This window comes from Leucopleurus acutus (assembly GCF_964270905.1).
Source record: "Leucopleurus acutus genome assembly, chromosome: 6".
NCBI lineage: Eukaryota > Metazoa > Chordata > Mammalia > Artiodactyla > Delphinidae > Leucopleurus > Leucopleurus acutus.
This window is the reverse complement of record NC_139149.1, coordinates 109,195,529-109,214,359: the sequence shown is the minus strand read 5'-3', so window position 1 is coordinate 109,214,359 and position 18,831 is coordinate 109,195,529. Positions and strand designations below refer to the sequence as shown.

General features: G+C 43.2%; 1 protein-coding gene across 1 annotated transcript in view; it reads left to right on the top strand.

Annotated features, from left to right (window-relative positions):
* Positions 1-18,831, top strand: part of DNER (delta/notch like EGF repeat containing) — a gene marked incomplete at both ends in the record, with an annotated part of 323,548 nt that overhangs the window by 195,480 nt on the left and 109,237 nt on the right. The window contains one exon of the mRNA XM_082841200.1: positions 5,326-5,479. Within this exon, the coding sequence (XP_082697326.1) occupies positions 5,326-5,479 (154 nt within the window). The remainder of the gene's footprint in view (positions 1-5,325; positions 5,480-18,831) is intronic.

Sequence of the window (18,831 nt, the reverse complement as noted above, 5' to 3'; positions counted from 1 at the left end):
TGAGACAGAAAAAGTAAGCTGGGACCAGGTTGCCAATGCCCTGTGTGCCATGCGGGGGAATTTAGATTTATTTGTTCAGAAATTTGGCTCTTTATTTTGTAAAGTATTGAAATATAAAAATACAAGAAAATAAGTTAGAGTCAGAGAAAATATAAATTAAAAAATATAAATTAAAATTTATAAATTAAAATTTATAAATTAATTTAATTTATTATATATATATTTTATATATATATATTTATATATATATTTATATATATATATAAATATATATAAATATATATATATAATATATATATTTATATATTATATATATATATTTATATATATATATATTTATTATATATATATTTAATTATAAATTAAAATAAATTTATAAATTTATAAATTAAAATATAAATTAAAAAGTGATATCCTAGTTGGAAAGCGGAAACAGTCATGTAGGTCACAGAGCCCTAGAGTGTTGTTAAAACTGAACTTCTAGTAGACTCTGAGTGTATGGCAGCCACATCAAAAAGGAAAAAAAAAAAATGAGCAGTCACGTAATCTCCATCATTCATGAGGACAAAACGTCAGTTCTTATGACTAGTAACACTTTTAAATGAGTGGATTTTCTTGGGAAGGAATTTATAAATGAGGTAGAAAATGATGTATGGCATATGCGCTCTTGCCAACGTCCTCATGGTAAACGCAGTAGTAGATTTTAAAGGGATGTTTCTTATAGGACCCTTCTCTTCCCCTTCCCTGCTTAATTTTCCCCACAGCATTTATCACCGAATTTATTATTAATCATTTTGTTTGTCAGTCACTCCCACTAGAATATAATCTCCACGAGAGAGTCTTGTTCACTTTTGCGTCCCCAGAACAGTGCCTGGCTCTTCCTAAGTGCTCAATATATATGGGTGAATAAGTGAACGCAGGTATGACTGCAATTTTTTTAAGCTAGAACTTTTCAAAGTAAGCTTCCTACCGCTGTGTGAGAAAGTTTCATTACTGTGCGAATGGAATATTTGACTTCAAGCTATTGAGAAAAACAGATTCTGCATTGGTTTTTAAAATTAATCTCTGAGGGTCATTTTTCATTTTACTTGAAAAAATATTTTTACCTATAAATATATAATAATTTTGCAAGGAAGTCCCTCTTTGTAACTTAGCTATGCTACTAATTTTAACTAAGTCCATTTTGTCTCTTAAGCCAGTTAACTCAGTTGGGCATAGGTTACTGCTATCATAGTCAGTGGGTTAAACTCAAGGTTGATAGAATAGTTTATACATCAGTGATCAAACACAGGTTTTTTTTGTTTTTACAATAAATACGCTAAAAACATAGTTTCCTAATAAATATTTATGGCCCCTTACAAGTCAAAGTCTTGAAGCTATTTAAAAATCCTTTTAATATTATAGGAAAGCTCTTCATTCTTAGAAAGTAGACTTTGGAAGAAATCTAACTCTATGGACAGCATGACACATAATACGCAAAGATTTAACTAAAATTTTATGGTCAAGAGTATGTAAACATTTGTTAATCTTCTTCCTCATTCATCAGAGTTTTAGAATCAATTCAGTTCTTTGCTTGGTCAAAAGCAATTGTTGCAACATTTTCTTAAGGTTTCTTTCAAGCTTCCTTCTTAAAACAAAATGTGCGGCTTTCGTTTTATCTTTCAATTCATTCAACTACACTTCAATTTAAAAAGAAAGTATATATATATATATATAAATTCAATCAGTGCTAACTGAAAGACATTTGATTTGGGGCGTTTAATAATTTATTTTCACAAGTAACATATTTTCCATGGAACTTGCCAGATGAATTATATGCAAAATGTATCCCCCAAATGACCAGAGAAATTTATCTGAAAAATGGAATGACTGGATACAAACCAAGTGATTTTTAGTGGACAGCTGCCAGAAATAGTCACATGGAGTAATTTACTATGACGCTGAGGCCCGGTTTGGAATTGTGCCTGCTGGGTATGCACAGCTTTTACATTCAAAGGCGATCACAACTGCAGATGCACAAGGGGCTCCAGACAGCCTCTTGCAAATATCAGCGTTGTGCACTGTTGTCCATTTGAGCAAGGACAAGATTTTCCTTAGAAGAGAGATCTATTTTTTAATTTGTATTTATTCATTGAAGTATAGTTGAGTTACAATGTTGTGTTCTGGTGTACAGCAGTGATTCAGTTAAACATACATGTATATGAATATTTTTTTTCATATTCTTTTCCATTATGGTTTATTATAAGACATTGAATATACTTCCCTGTGCTATACAGTAGGCCCTTGTTTATATATAGTAGTTTGTATCTGCTAATCTCAAACTCTTAATTTATCCCTTCCCCACCCCCTTTTCCCTTTGGTGACCATAAGTTTGTTTTCTGTGTCTGTGAGTCTGTTTCTGTTTGGTAAATAAGTTTGCTTGTATCGTATTTTAGATTTCACATATAAGTGATATCATATGGTAGTTGTCTTTCTTCTTCTGACTTACTTCACTCAGGATGACAATCTCTAGGTCCATCCGTGTTGCTGCAATGACATTATTTTGTTCTTTTTTATGGCTGAGTAATTTTCCATTGTATACATGTACCACATCTTCTTTATTCATCTGTTGATGGACATTTAAGTTGCTTCCACGTCTTGGCTATTGTAAATAGTGCTGCCCTGAACATTGGGGTGCATTATCTTTTAAAATTAGAGTTTTCTACGGATATATGCCCAGGAATGGGATTGCTGTATCCTATGACAACTCTATTTTTAGTTTTTTGAGGAACCTCCATACTGTTTTCCATAGTGGCTGCACCAATGTACATTCCCACCAACAGTGTAGGAGGGTTTCCTTTTCTCCACATCCTCTCCAGCATTTGTTATTTGTAGACTTTTTAATGATGGCCATTCTGACCAGAGCAATATAATACCTCACTGTAACTTTGATTTGCATTTCTCTAATAATTAGCGATGTTGAACATCTTTTTCATTTGCCTATTGGCCATCTGTATGTCTTCTTTGGAGAAGCATCTATTTAGGTAGAAGACAGAAAAGGAGTTTCCTAATTACAAGGCTGCCTTTCTAATAGGCCTTAATGAGCTTTTCCCAGCTTTCAACTACAAAGTCTATACAAACACACAAAAGGGGAAAAAACTCACAGCATCAAGAAAAAAACAGATAAGAAGTCAACAATTGCTAGAATGCAGAGGGAACTTCCGTTTGCCACAAGGAGGTATGAGATGATAGAAACAGAAGGCAGAAAATTTACCTCTAACTTAAGTAGAAAAAGCCATTGCTTTTATTCCAGTTGTTCTAGTTTCTAAGATATAATTGATGAGTGTGTCCTTAAACCAAAGAGGACTTGATTATGCAGTTTATAAGGATGTGTCCTATTCCCTTAACAACAGCTACAACTTCAACTAACAAAAGAAAGACACCTACATAAAATCTGGCTCTTTTGGTTGAGCTAAATATCATGTTTGACTGTCTGGCTTCTTGGTTGGTTGCTGAGGTCAGAGTTCCATCCACTCCTGGTTTAGTCGCTTGTGACAAGGGGCATCCTCTTATGGTGTAAACTATGATCTCACCATGCAAGGGACAGCTTTTCTTAGAAAAGGAGTCTGTGGGTTAGGGCAAGTTAGATGGAAGCCATAGAAATATAACTACAAATAGAATGCAGCCATAAAACAATTTTACCTAATGACCTCTGTGGGTTTTCCTTCCAGGAATGTAAGGAGTCAATAGTAGGGAATTTAAACATTCAATTCACATACTGATAGGTTAGAGATAAAAAAGATAATTTTTAAAAATAGAAGCTAAAATGGCATTTGATAAAATTTGATCATTGTTCCAAGCATTCTACTTAGTGATCAATTCTACAAACCTCCCTTTGAAATCAAAATTATTCTGGATGTGCCACCAGTGTAACCATGAGGACTAGAGAAGAGAAGGTGACATTATCATGATTTGCAATTGATGTTCCCTTTGTTTTTTGCGGGGGGGCTCGTTTTATCCGAATAACTCAAGAGAATCAACTACAACCTCTGACCTGTAATGAGAGCCCAGGGTGATGACAGGTAACACAACGTTATCACTTTACATGTCAGTAATAATCGCTAGCAAGTATCATGGGTATTCCAAGAAAGAGGCGAGGAAAGGATCTCATTAGCAATAGCTACAAAGAAATCTAAATATTCAGGAGTAAATTAATCAAGAAATGGACAAGAAGTATAAAACTTGATTAAGAGACAAAAAAAATTAAAGAGAAGAAGACAACCCTTTTGTTTTTTAAGAGAAAAGATGTTATGTAGTGCTTGGTGGGGGCGGGTGAGTACAGGGTGGGATCCTGAGCTAACAATACCTGGAGGAGCCCAGAGAGTCTCTGTAAGATCAAGCGCAGGGGGCTGGGTCCCCCACCGCCTCCAGAGGGAGGGAGGTAGGCAGGGCTGGGAGAGGCTGTGGGCGGGGCTTTGAAACACCTGCCTGATGGGTGGGGCTTGGGGAGAGCTGGCAAGGGTGCTTTGGTCTGTTTTGTTTTTATTTTTTTTATGCAGTAAGTTTTATTTATGCCATTCTCCTTTGCTTCCTCCTCTCCATTCTTCATGAGAATCTGCAGTCACATCTACACAAGGCTTTGGACCCAGATCTGTGTTGTTTTTAGATGCATCACCACCCTCAGGCCAGCATTAGGAAGAGAGCAGGAAGGCTCAGTTTTATTTGGATTTTACAACTGCCTCAGAAATGAAGCTTCCAGTCAAATGCAGTTCTCTGGGTCTGAGTTATGGTCTTTTACTAGTATAACAAACCAAACAAAACGGTCCTTTTTATTTTCCCTTACACTCAGGTCATCTGCGTGGCTGCACACTGAGCCTCATTTACAGAGTGGTTTGGTAAATTCTCTCAGTGATCTGGAAGGGTGGGCCCCATGCCACATTTCATGATGCTTTTGTCGCAGGCACTATCTATGCTGAAGGATTTCATTTGGAGTGACATCTAATTTAATGACTGTAGCTCAATATATCTGCTCTGGCATAATTCTCATTTCCATGTCAGGTCAACAAAACTCTATTTTTTGCTGAAAATAATTATTCTTTCCATTTATGGTTTAGGAAGGTTGAAAACCATTGCGATGCATATCAATAAAAAACATGTTTGAAATTAAACTGTAAAGAAATAGACTATTTTTTAAAGCTATGATTTTAATCAGATCGTGATATGTGATACGATTAAAATACTTGGTATAATTATAAAAATACGTGGTACGTTTGAACTTTGAGTTTCACAGTCAACGCACACATTTTAGGGGACTCAAGTAACATACACCATATGTTTGTGTTTTAGGCAACTTTTTCGTGTAACTGTGATGATCAGTACACGGGTACTTTCTGTGAAGAATTTGACGCCTGCCAGAGGAAACCCTGCCAGAACAATGCAAGCTGTGTTGATGCGATTGAAAAGCAAGATGGGGGCAACTTTACCTGTGTTTGCCTTGCTGGTAAGGTTTCCATAGTTAATAGTTGCTATGTGTCTCTCTGTAGAATAGACACTTATTAATTAAGGAGGGTTAAGCATACATCGTTGGACAGGTGACTTTAAGGTCTCATTTGGTTCCATCAGCCCATGCTGATGGGAATGGAGGAAGGAAGTTCCTATGGGGATAAACATCATGTTCTTTGGCTGGCTTTCTGATGTTAGGATGCTTCTGTCTTCGCATTCCACCATTTTTGTTCTGGACTAATGATATTCCTGGTCAAATAGAGGCCTGGATGTTTCAAAGACAATTCTGCAAATATGTACTGTGTGTGGGCTGGCGCTGTGCTGAGTGATTATGCTAAGTAACTTAAGAAGAATTTAGGCTAAACTATGCAGGGTGTTAGGTGATGCCACCCAATCCTCTCATTTGTGTTCATTTCCTTGTGTTCATGTGTGTTCATTATTCCAAGTTCTTGGAACACCATCCTGCACAATGGGGCAAGTCGTTAATATTCCTTGGTTAGTATGGGGGATTCATTGATCTTACATGAGACTTTCAGATCCTCAGAGCACAAAGAGTGCCTCTTAGGAGAGGGCAGAGGACAACAGACTTCTCTTCTCTGGCAGTCATCTTACTGACTTACTGCTCAGCCAACTCGGTTATAAACCCTCAAGGAGCAGGAGTGGCGTTTTATTGGGGAACATTTTGATACAGCTGTTTTGATGCAGCTTAAAAGCAAACACCAAATTACTCCTTTTTTATTATCAATATCGGAAAACTGGCATCATCTTTCTTTTTCCATCTCAGCCTGTTGCCAACATGTGCCACTGGGCAGGGATTCAGGGTGATGTAGGAGCTGGGGATGGAGTGAAGTGGGAGTTGGGGTGATTAAGTGCTCATTGTAAGAAGCAAGGCCCATCCATGCAGAAATTCATAAACAAAAAAGTGAATGTCCTTCACTCATTTGTCCCAGCCCAAACTCTATAATAAGGGTAGGTTAATAGTTTGATATAGTTTTTCCAGACCAGTGTGTGTATGCCTGTGTGTGTGTATTTCCCTTGCAGATCAGATGATTAAGTATTTTTCTATATATTTAAAAAAAGTGATTATAGTATACACATGGCTCTACAACTTACTTTTTTCAGTGTATATTTACCAGTAGATCATACATATCTTTCCGTGTCAGTACATATGGGGCTACCTTATTCATTTTAACGATTTCGTAGCACATCTCCTAAATTTGTATCTCCAGGTGAGACTACTGCCTACTTGCCATCTCCATTCAGATGTTCCAGGCCACCTTAAGCCCAGTCATTCCAAAACTGAGTTCCTCACATCCCCCGCTCCACACAGCTCAGCTTCTGGTGTTCCATCTATTTCTACAAGCCAGACATCTACAGGTCACCCTAAGTGACCCCCACCCTCTGTCCTTTCTGCCTCCAAGTGTTCTCCATCTTACCACCAAAAGACTTTGCAAATCCCCCCCCTTCTCTGCAGCCCCACTGCCACTGCTCCCAGGCTAGCTGCCTTTGCCCCTTGTCTGTGTAACTGAGATAACCTCTCACTCTTTCTCTGTCTCCTCTTGACTGTGCTGTGCCCTGGAACCAGAGTGATCACGCCGAAGTGAGCCCTGGCTTTCGTTATGTCAATGCCCCCAGACTGTCCATTCTCCTCGGTGATTATTTTCCAGTGCTGATCTGATGTAGTTGCTTTCCCATTTAATCCCCTTCTTCCCATCGCTCTTGAGATAAAGACCAGAATCCTCATCCTCTTTCTCCTCCGTGATCTGTCGCTCACTCGCCTTTCCAGCCCCATCTCACCCCACTGCTCACCTTGCTCTGGGACCAGCTACCTTGGCCTTTCATCTCCCTGCCTGCATGAGCTGCTGCAGGACCACCTCCCCGTCTGTGTGCCCGGACAGCTCTCTCTGCTGCCTCCCTTTTGCCTGGTTTCTATTTTGGACCTTGTTAAATGCCCCCTTTCCTTGGGAAGTCTCAGCTGAATGCTTCAGTCTAGGTCTCCTTCCCTTTTCCTCTTTCATAGCTGGGCATTCCTTTCCTTCTCAGCCCTCATCTGTTTGCAGTGGATGTTTACACGTGTGATTCTTTGATTCCTGCCTGTCTTCCCCCCCAGAGTCAACCCTGTGAGAGCAGGACCTGAATCAGTTCCGTTCACCATTGTGTCGCACCGTGTCTGATGAACCCGGGACGCTCAGACAATGTGCTGATGAGATGGATTAATGAACGAGTATGAACGTGGCCTGATGTTTTAAACCACTCCTCTATGGATGGGTCTTTAAGAGTTTCAGTTTTATTTCTCTCTTATAAGTGATGCTAGGACGAATAAAGATCCTCCTATAAATAGCCTCAATCAGGGCTGGTAGTGGAGCTCGTCACTGTTAGGACTGAAATGATTTGTTTGATATTTTATTCAGGTCTGTTCTCAGAGGAGATTTCTCTATTTTTAAAGGAACTCAGGTGCATAGAATTGGAATGACCATAATGCTTGGTTCGTGATACTCTCTCATCTTGTCCGTAGCATGCTTTTCTATATTCACTTAGCTATTTTAATATGCGGTAATCACTGGTGGAGACACCACCAAAACCAGAAGTTCAACCTGATGACTAACCGTATAGTCTCCTCATCAGCCCATCCCTCGGTGTCCCTTCCCCATCCAGAGCCAACGGTCACCCTGAATCTTGAGTTGATCCGTCCTTTGTTTTCCTCTTTATATGATCTTAGTATTTACATGTTTTTTGTTTGTTTGTTTTGTTTTTTTGCGGTACGCGGGCCTCTCACTGTTGTGGCCTCTCCCGTCGCGGAGCACAGGCTCCGGACGCGCAGGCTCAGCGGCCATGGCTCTCGGGCCCAGCCGCTCCGCAGCATGTGGGATCCTCCCGGACCGGGGCACGAACCCGTGTCCCCTGCATCGGCAGGCGGACTCTCAACCACTGCGCCACCAGGGAAGCCCCCTTTTATGTCCTCTTTAAGAAAATATTTTCCTTCCTAAAGATCTGAAAGATATTCAAGTATATTTTCTACCAGGCATTTAAAATTTTTGATTTTCAGCAAAGTATTTAATTAATATGAATTTGATTTTTGTATCTATGGTTTGAAATTGGGATATTTTATCTTTTACTCTAACTTTATTTTTCTTCTTCAGAGATACTCCATTTCTATAAGTACGTAGTATATGAAACCGTTACACTGTGCCCCCTTCCCTAGAAAGCTGCTGCTAGAATTTGGAATGACTGGATACTTTATACATTTTTAACTGTGCTTACTCTCATTTTGGGCATTTCTGCACTGTCAGTGTTTAACCGTTGATTTGAAATTTCCAGAAGCACTGTAAATTATTTTTTGCTTATTAGTGGGGAGAAGAATTTCACCTCTGTCATCTAAGATGATTTAGTATCCTCCACGTGGATAGCACCTCCTGGCTTTTTCTGGGTGTCTCCAGGTGGCACATACAGACATACAGCATTCTCCTTGGTTCTTCTAATAACAACAGTAACAATAAAAATAGTACTTTGGCTTTCAGTTAGCTTCAGGAACAGAGAGTTGCACTCTAAGAATTGGATTTTGATAACTAGACTCAGGGACAGTTTGGTGATTTCCAGTAAGTTCATTAGAATGGTGCTGGAAGCTGAGATACGGCAAACAGATCTTGATTTACAAAGTGATCATCTTTTATTTCTTCTGTTAAAACAACAAAACTATAACACCACATTTGTAAGTTGCTATTGTTTTAATAAACGACTTTCTAACAGTTGTTCTTCAATTTCCTGAATATTACAGGTTTAAATCTATCCAGTTTTCATGAAATAACATACAGTTTCATTTTAGAGATACATACCTTTGTATACTGGTCACAGTTTAAACAACTTTACATCATCTCCGCTGACATTTACATCATGCTGTTTTCTGGTTCCTGAATGGCGTAGAGTTTGCATACAGTTGTGCATCTGTGAGAAAACCCTAGCACATAAAAGAAATTCTTTCTTGTTTAATAGAAATGTAAAGCAGCTAGAGAACCACAGCAGCTATTTAAAATCTTTTCTGCTCTCCTTGAATCTGTAGCTCTGTCTTCATCTCTCTCACCTTCTACTTTATCCAAAGGTGACCTCACATCGGCTGGGGTCTCTCAGCCATCCTGTTTCTATCAGGGTCTCTCTGACTTCCAGTCGCAACTTCACTGGCCTTTCCTGGAACTGGGGCTGTGGGATTCCTTCCCCCATAGGCTCCATTTTTCCTCATGCTCTAGGACATCCCAAGCAGAGGTAGAAGAGATCTAGGAAATCTGGTACCTAACTGTCTCTTTGCTCAGCTACCTCCTGACTTGTTCCTGCAGTTCTCTTAGGCCGGTTTCTACTTTATCAGTTCCCACGTCCTGTGGGAACAGCCCTTTTTTCCCCTTTTATAGAGCATCTAGCGCTATCTCTCCATCTGCTTTTTTTTTCTTCTTAACGTTTTTTTCCTTTGGCTGCACTCCACAGCATGTGGGATCTTAGTTCCCAGACCAGGGGTCGAACCCGCACCCCCTGCAGTGGAAGCCCGGGGTCCTAAACCACTGGACCGTCAGGGAAGTCCCTCTCCACCTGCTTTTTACTGTAGTACACACACACCTGCACACGTACACACAGACGCGTGCACACGCTAACAGCTAGTGTTTATTCAGTGTAACCACGTGCCGGGGCTGTGCTAAGTGCTTTCCAAGGCTGCGCTTTAGAACAGTCTCCTAGTTAAACACTCTTAATTATACCATTTTCGTAGATGAGAAATCTGGGGCACAGGGGATTTTGTAACTTGGCCAAGAATAGTAGAGGGGCGCTCGGCTGTAGCCACCCACCAATCCCCAAATCTCAGTGGCTTCCAAGCAGAGGTTAAGTTTCTGCTGTGTCGTAGTTGGATGAAGGCACTTGGCCTCCAGGTGGTAACTCAGGGATCTGGAGGGTCTTGTGTGATGCTCTGAGATGAGTGCCTGGACGTGTCGTTATGTCACTTCCGCCACATGCCTTTTGCCAGAATTTGGTCCCTCGGTCCCTAGAGGTTTTGCCTGGGAAGAGGAGTCGGTGTGGCGAACATTCTCATGGTCTCCGCCGTGCCAGGTGCACATGCCCATAACTGTTGGGGCTGAGGTTTGAACCCAGGTCCTCCGCTGGGCTCCCAAGCCCATGTTCTTGGTCATTTTATTACACTCTTTCCCTGTGTGTGTAGCCGCACTGCGAGCTGGGGACTCTCCTGGTACAAACATGTGATTCAAAACCATGTCATGCTTTCAACTTTCTCATATCAAACAGGACTCTCCTTAAGAGGAGAAATACTAGGCCATTTTGCCCCAAAGCGGGGACTGGATGCTTGAAAAGAGGCGTTTTCTATTTAGTTGAGTTCTGAATGTCCTTGAAAAGCTTATGTTTCCAGAGGAAAACTACATTTCCTTTGTGGGAAGAACTGTTTCCAGGTTAATTAACATCAATTAATTGACCTCTGAAGCTCCAGATATGTGCATAAGAACTCTCTAGCAGTGGGAAGTGTGCTTCCTGTTGAAAATTTACCACTGTGCTTTCACGTTTGCAAGTCTGATCATGAGACATGATCTTGTTTGATGAATGAATGAATTCAAGCCAGGTTCTTGTCACCAGAGAACAAAACTTCCACAAGTCTTCACAGAGACGTTGTCTTGATGCAACACTCATTTCTCTCGAGAAGAGAATGTTTCTTGGAAAGGAAAACTATTATTTTCAGCAAAGAAGCTTCTGCTCCAGATTTGCTAATATGTTGATGTTTTGCTTTAATTTCTACATCAAATGCCACTACAAAGAGGATTGTTGAGTCATCGGTAATCCAGAAATGTATGAATGTGGTGTGTTGGGTGTTGAGTGAATTAAGTAATAAACTCTCTGCTGTAGTTTCCGTTTTGATTTTTACTACAATTTCTTGGAAGCAGGAGGTGACTTTTTTTTTTAAATAGTAAAACACTGATGTGTCATCTACATGTGTTGCACAATATAAGACGAATTATAGATTATGGTCAATCCAATTTCTGTTTTGGGAGGAAATTTTTATCAAGGGTGATTGATAGTTTTCTTGAAAATTTTGGCAATACTTTCAAAAAGAAGGGGGTTGTCAATAGCACCAAATACCGCGGGAGAATCTAAGAGGAGGCTATTGACTTTGGCAACAGGTTTGTCCAAACCATTGGTGGCCTCCTGTTTACACTGATGTGATAAGGGTGCCTCAAAAGCTCTGAGGTCTCCCTAAAAGACTTCGTACGGGGACAGAAGCAAGGGGAGGTGGCTGGGAGTTACCAGACACACTGAAGGGCAACACCATATATGGAGATAGTCATAGCCGCTCGGTTTTCACGTGGCCTAGAAGCTTCCCAAGCGACACTGGTTGGCAGTGACCAGGTGACCGGATACGGATGGGCAGGATGTGAGAATCAGTGGGTGGCAAATACAGACTGCTCTAAAGATAATGTTAGTGACACAGTTAGTGTGCAGAACAGAATTAGAAAGGTCTCTTTTATATTACTTTTAAAAATTATAACACACAATTTAATAGCACAGGCTCTGGAGTCAGAATGCCCTGATCACAAGGATAAATCTCACACAGTGAGAACTTAAATGTGGGCTGTTTCCCATCACCCCACTATCAGACTGTCCGGTTCAGAATGAACTTCCTGGAGACTCTGCTTGCTGCCTGAGGTTACACGAACCCCAGGTGCCAGAGTCAGAAGACCTGGTCCCGTCTAGACCACTACCCGTCCCACCTGACCACAGCCTCTGGAGCCAGCAGTCTCAGTCCTGCTTCCATCCTTACCGTTTTCTAGCTGGGCTCCTTAGGCAAGTTCCACAACCTCTCTGGGCCTGCTTCTTTGACTTTGCAGGGACTTGGCAACAGCCCTCGTCACGGCTGGTTATGAGTATTAAATGAGAAAACAAGCTCCAATTCTGTTGACACGTGTCTCCAGTACTTAGCCATGGCACCTAGTAGGTGCTCAATAAAGATTTGTTGAATAAATGAATGAATAGAATAAGATGAAATTCCATCCGAGGCATCCAGATGTATATCGAGGACTGGATTCCCTTAACTCCCCTCTCTGCCTTCTCTGCCCAGGCTTCTCCCTGTAGCACATGCATTTTTTTTCCTTTCCACATCAGATTGGGGCTGGCCTGAGGGCGGCACTGCTGTGTTACATGACTCTTTATTTCTCCATCCCCTGTCAGTGCCACGCCTTGTGCTTTGCTCACAGTAGACGTGGAATTTAACTTCTTTAATCAGGATTTATTTTATAAAAGCCTTCTAATTTCAAGAGTGTAATTTTTCCTCCAAGGAGCTATTACTTTTTCTGAAAAGAATAGCTGTGATGCATGTTCAGAACCACCACTGCCAAAATATTATGTATCATACTAAGCACTTCTCAGCTTCAGAGCACTTCATTGTTCCAACTAATTGTTGATTTCAGCCTGTTTTTAAAACTCATCATTTCCGAGGTGAGGGGAGTGCAGCATGTGTTCCCATCCCAGCTTTACTCTTTTAAACACTGGGTGTGGCTCAAATCGGCATCAAGGTGCCTTGGAGCATGAGTTAGAAATGGGTCAGCTCCTCCTGGAGGTGAATCCGAGTAGAATTTGCAGAATCCCTACACCCAGTCTCACTCAGCTCGAAGGGTGAGTCCAATGGCAGATGAGTGCAGGTTTGAAGAAGTGGGTTAGTTCAGTTTCAGAATGGAAGGAACCTCGGAACTGCCTCTGTACGTGAAGTGGCAGGGGCGGTAATGACTCCATGAGGGTGGAGGATGGGACCAAGGTCTGTAAGCTCACGGGGAAAGTCAGGCTTCTTCACGCTGTGTCCATCTTTGGGTCAAAGTATGTTTACTGCAACATTCTCATGATCTGTGAATTTTCCACTAGTTATGAGTAGAGCGGGAGGTATGGGCATCTCTGGCGGGCTATGACTGCATGGACCATGATGCAGAGAGAGTGCCAGTTGAGTCCAGGGGGCAACACAGAACTGTAGTGTGGCCAGCCTTGGATCCAGTCTCTTCTACTTACTAACTGTGCGATCTTGAATTGCCCTCCGCACCTCTCTTGGGTTTCCTTATCTTTAAAATAAGGGCTTGTTGTGAGGATCACTGATTCATTCAGCAGTCATTTGTCAAGTGTCCGCTATGTGCTGGGTATTTTCTAAGTGCTAAGAACCCCGCTGTGAAATAGCAAAGACCCTGTGTTCATAGAGGTGGTGTGTTAGTGAGGGGATGAGTCAACAGTATGCACGTGTGTGTTCTTTGGGGGGTGTGTGTGTGTGTGTGTGTGTGTGTGTGTGTGGCCAAGGGAACGCATCATGGTGATAGATGCTAGGAAGAGAAATAAAATACAGGAAAGAGATAAAGAACTGGGAGTATGATTGTAGACAGGGGGATTAGGTGAGGCCTATTTGAAGGGGAAATGCTTGTGTAGAGACCTGACCAAAATGAATAAAATGAGCTTGTGAACAATGTGAATGGCAGACGGAATAGCACATGCAGAGGTCCTGAGGCCGGAATATGCCAGGAGTGTGTGAAGGGCACAGAGCCTAAGAGAACCAGTGATGACGCTTGGCTGGGACCAGACCATGTGGGCAGGACAGGGATTTTATCCCGAGAGTGACACGAAGCCATTGGAGGGTGTGAACTGGGGTGGGCCCTCTGATTTTCCTCTTGAAGGAGAATACACATAGGGAAGGAAAATTGGGAAACCAGTCAGGAGGCCATTTACTCTCCGGCAAAGAGAGAGTACCGGCTGGATCACCATGGTACTGGAAATGGGGAGTTTGGGATTCAGGGTGTATTTGAAGGGATTGCTGATGACACTTCTGGTGGACTGAATGTGAGGTGTGAGTGGCAGTGGGTAGTTGTGGATGATGCCAAAGCTTTTTTTAAAATAGCAGTTTTATTGAGATATAATCCACATACCATCGAAACGGACAAGTCAATGGTCTTTAAAATATATTCACAGAGTTGTGTTAACTGTCACCACAGTCAATTTTAGAACATGTTCATCACCCTAACAGCAGCCCTTTCCCCTTGAGCTGGCACTCTGAACCTGCCACACACACACACACACACACACTCTGCAGCCTAGGTAACCACTGATCTACTTTCTGTCTCTATAGATTTGCCTATGCTGGACATTTCATATAAGTCGAAAAATATGATATGTGGCCCTTTGTGACTGGCTGCTTTGCCGCAGCATCATGTTTTCAGGTTCATCCATGTCGAGCATGTGTTGGTATTTCACTCCTTTTGATGCCGGAGTAATATTCCGTTGCATGGAGACACCACATTGTGTTTATCCTTTATCCACTGACAGAATGTCGGTTGTTTCCGCCTTTTGGCTGCTGTGAATAACGCTGCTGGGAACCCACCCTCTTATGCTCGTCCTTCTCCTTCTGCTGGGAACCCACCCGCTTATGCTCGTCCTTCTCTATGCTCGTCCATGCTTCCAAACTTTTCAGTCTTCCTCTCCCTGCCATCCCCCCCTCCCTGTCCCCCATTTCCTTCCCAGCCTCTGGAGGTCTCAGTTAAAACCAGTCCCTCATGGGCTTCCCTGGCGGCCCAGTGGTTGGGACTTTGCCTTCCCACGCAGGGGGTTCATGTTCTATCCCTGGTTGGGGAGCTGGGATCCCACATATCTCGTGGCCAAAAAACCTAGACGTAAAACAGAAACAATATGGTAACCAATTCAATAAAGACTTTAAAATGGTCCACACTGGGCTTCCCTGGTGGCGCAGTGGTTGAGAGTCCGCTTGCCAATGCAGGGGTCACGGGTTCATGCCCCGGTCCGGGAAGATCCCACATGCCGCGGAACAGCTGGACCCGTGAGCCATGGCCGCTGAGCCTGTGCGTCCGGAGCCTGTGCTCCGCAACGGGAGAGGCCACAACAGTGAAAGGCCCGCGTACCGCAAAAAAAAAAAAAAAGTCCACATCAAAAAAAAAATCTAAAAAAAAAAAACCGGTCCCTCAAACAAGCAATGATTTTGTAAGGCCTTTGCGGCTGCTCTGTCTGCTCAGCTTCCTCCTCCTCTTCATCACGGCTCTTTGTCCAATCAGTAATTTTCTACCCATTTATTTAAACTTTCTTTCTCTTCGTATCATGAATCTGCTTCTCCAGTGTCATTGGTGATGTGCTTCTCACTGATTTCCAGGGTTTTTCTTAGTCCTTGTGTCTCTCTAGCAGCCCTTCTCGCCTGGCTTACAGAGCACTGCCCTGTGTCCGTTCTCCTTGGACCTCTCCAGCCCTCCTCCCACCTTCTGTGCCCGGTTCCATCTCTAGAGCTCAGTCCTTACCCCCTTCAGCTGCCTTTCCCTGCCTGGGCCAGCAGTCACTCATTCTGAGCTGTCACCTCTAAGTGAATGGCTTCCAGACCCTTCCTTTCAGCCTCCGGGGTCCCTTCAGCCCCAGCACTTTCACTGGGCTCAGCGTGATGCTCTGCTGACCCTCAGCCCCTCCTGAGACTCACCCCCAGACTCCCCTCCCTCTGCCTCCCACACATGCTTTCAAGCCTGGCTCTCTTCGACTGGCTCCTGTTTCTATCAGCTGTGCCGTCACTGCCCTCATCTCTCAGGCTGGAGGCTCAGTCCTGCCTGTTGACTCCCCCGTCTTGTTTATTTCTGGACCGTCTCCAGGTTTGCTCTGTTTACGATGATTCCCCATCTGCCCCTGCACGCTGCTTCCTCTTCCATCGCCAGTGCCCTGATTCAAGCCTTGTCATCTGCTGCCTGAATGACTGTGGTGAGCCGGTCACCCTCACCACCATCCACGCTGCCTCGCTTACGACTGCAGTGCAGTATTCCAGAAGCCCAGGACTGGAGCCCAGCCAAGCCAAGGGCAAAGCCTCCTCTCACTACTCATCCTCTGTGTGACTCTGGGGAAACTAACGTCACTGGGTCTCAGCTTTCTCTCTGTAAATCGGGGTGGGTGACAGAGTCCGCAGCCCCACAATGCAGTGGTTAAGTGATGCATGCGGTGCGCTCAGAAGGGTCCCTGGTGTGCAGTGAGTGCTCAGTGAATGTCAGTGGCTCTTATTGTTGTTGTTTTGGTGAAGCCAAGAGTCAGATGCCCTGCACGGAGCACTTCCACTACTTCCTGTGGCCGGAGATGTGGCCTCGGTCCCAGCTGTGGGGTCCCTCTCTGGGAAGCCAACTTGGATCACGTGGGACCCTTAGGACATCCTTTCCTTCCCTCCTAAGACCCAGGAGAGCTGGGCCTGAGCGGCTCCCTGCCACGCTCCCTGCCTCAAGGCTGGCCTGGCTCTCACAGTCTTTCCCAACAAGCCTCATGAAGAGGCGAGAAAAGACATGTGAGGAGGAACGAGTGTGGGGTTTGGGGTCTGCGGTCCTGGGTTTAACTCCAGGCAGAGTCACTCACCGATTAAGTTTCTCTGAGCCCAAGTTTTCTTGTCTGTAAAATGGAATAATGGTATCGCCCTTGTAGCGGTTGAAGAGAACATGCACACACGTACACGTGCATATGCAAACATACACACACACATGCAAACATGTATGTATACACATGCACACACTCACACTTAAACACACAAGCACACGTCTGCATCCACACGTACATACGCCTGGCTCAGAATAGGTGATGCATAAAGGGCACCGGTTTGTAGCTTCTAAACACAAGTAAGAGGAAGCCGATGAGAAGGATCTGAGCTTCAGTTCTCTATCTCTCCCAGAGGCTGTACCCATCCTCCTACGCCCTGTTTTGCCTGCCCCTTTGGCCCTCATTCTGTCCAGACCAGAGGCCCCTGTTTCCAAGGAGAAGCGGGGAGAGTCTTAAGCTCTGCCCCTAAGTTAAAGCGAACAAGAAGGGACCATGCTACAACCCTGCTTCGGCATGGCTGCGCTCTGTTCAGAAACCTTCAAAGGCACCATGCTGGGGACCCCAGCTCCTCAGCACGTGGATCTGAGGCTGTCATGGCTTGCCTCAGCCCCAGCCTTCCCCCCCGCCCACTCCAGGCAATCCAGCCTCGCGTGACACTGAATGTGCCTGACTCGGTACTACTTCCTGGCTTTTGCTCCCACTGTGTCTAATTGTTTCCTGTGAATGTGTCTTCTCTCCTCATCTGGAGTAAGCTCCCTGCAGGCAGGAACTGTTTCTAAACATCTTTTAGATTCTCCGTTTGTGAATGTTCACCCCACAAAATTTCTTTCTGAAAAAATGAATGAACACCTCCTCTATAGTTTGGGTTATTACACAAGCTTAGAATTCAACCGATAAATATCTTTAAGGCAATTCCTTACCTTGTCTGCCCCATGGTATAAGTTTTTGATTAATTTAATGTCTTCTCCCTTCTGATTTCAATTTCTCAGAACATACTTACTGAAAGGATCTTTCTTGAAATCTCTCCCCCATTGTAATCACTAGATTAGGAGACACAGGTGTCATATATAGTCTGGCCTATATTAATATCTCAATTAATACTTCTTATTTGGGTTCTAGGGAAATGGAATGAAAGAGACTATTTAAAAATAGCAATGCATGGTGCTTATGCAGTCATTAATTACTTTGTAACGAGTACCCACAGTGTCCCTGGCTCTGTGCTTGGGGCTGGGGACAGAAATCACCAACACATGCTCTTAAAGAATAAGAAAGTAGATCTGGAAGCTATGCAGTGACAGGTACAGTAATTGAGCCTAGGGGCTCTCCCACTCATGAAAAGAAAAACATGTGTCAACATGCAGCCAATAAAGGCTTTTTGATGTGACACAGTATTTGACTTTCACGCTCTGATCTTTTTCCTTTGTTATCTGCATGAGATGTGTAACTCTTAAATGAATAATATTAATGTTAAAAGAAAATGTTTGCTGCTGCTTTTCCAGATCGGTGGTTCTCAAACTGTAGCACGGACCTTGTGTCAGAATCACCTGGAGGGCTTCTTAAAACTCAAATTGCTGGGCCCACCCCCAGAGTCTCTGATTCTGTAGGTCTGGGATGATGCTGGTAAATTTGCATTTATGGTGAGTTCCCAGGTGATGCTCTGGGGACCACACTTGGAGAACCACTGCTCTCAACTCCTGTTAAAAACTGAGAGATCAAACAATATTGGCATAATGCTCGGCAGTGTTAAAATCCTAAGTTATTCATTCATTCAAAAATATCAAGCCACCTACCATGTGCCAGGCATGGTGCAAGCTATTATGGATTCAAGGGCGCACTTGAAAGAAATGGCTCCTGCTACTTGGGGTTGATCTCATTCATTACAGTGCTCTTGGGAGCCAGGTGTGATCTTTATCCCCATTTCACCCATGAGGGGAATGAAGGTCAAAGTCAATGCATTGATGCTGTCACTCAGCTGATCGTTGCTTCACCATCCCAGACCTCTGA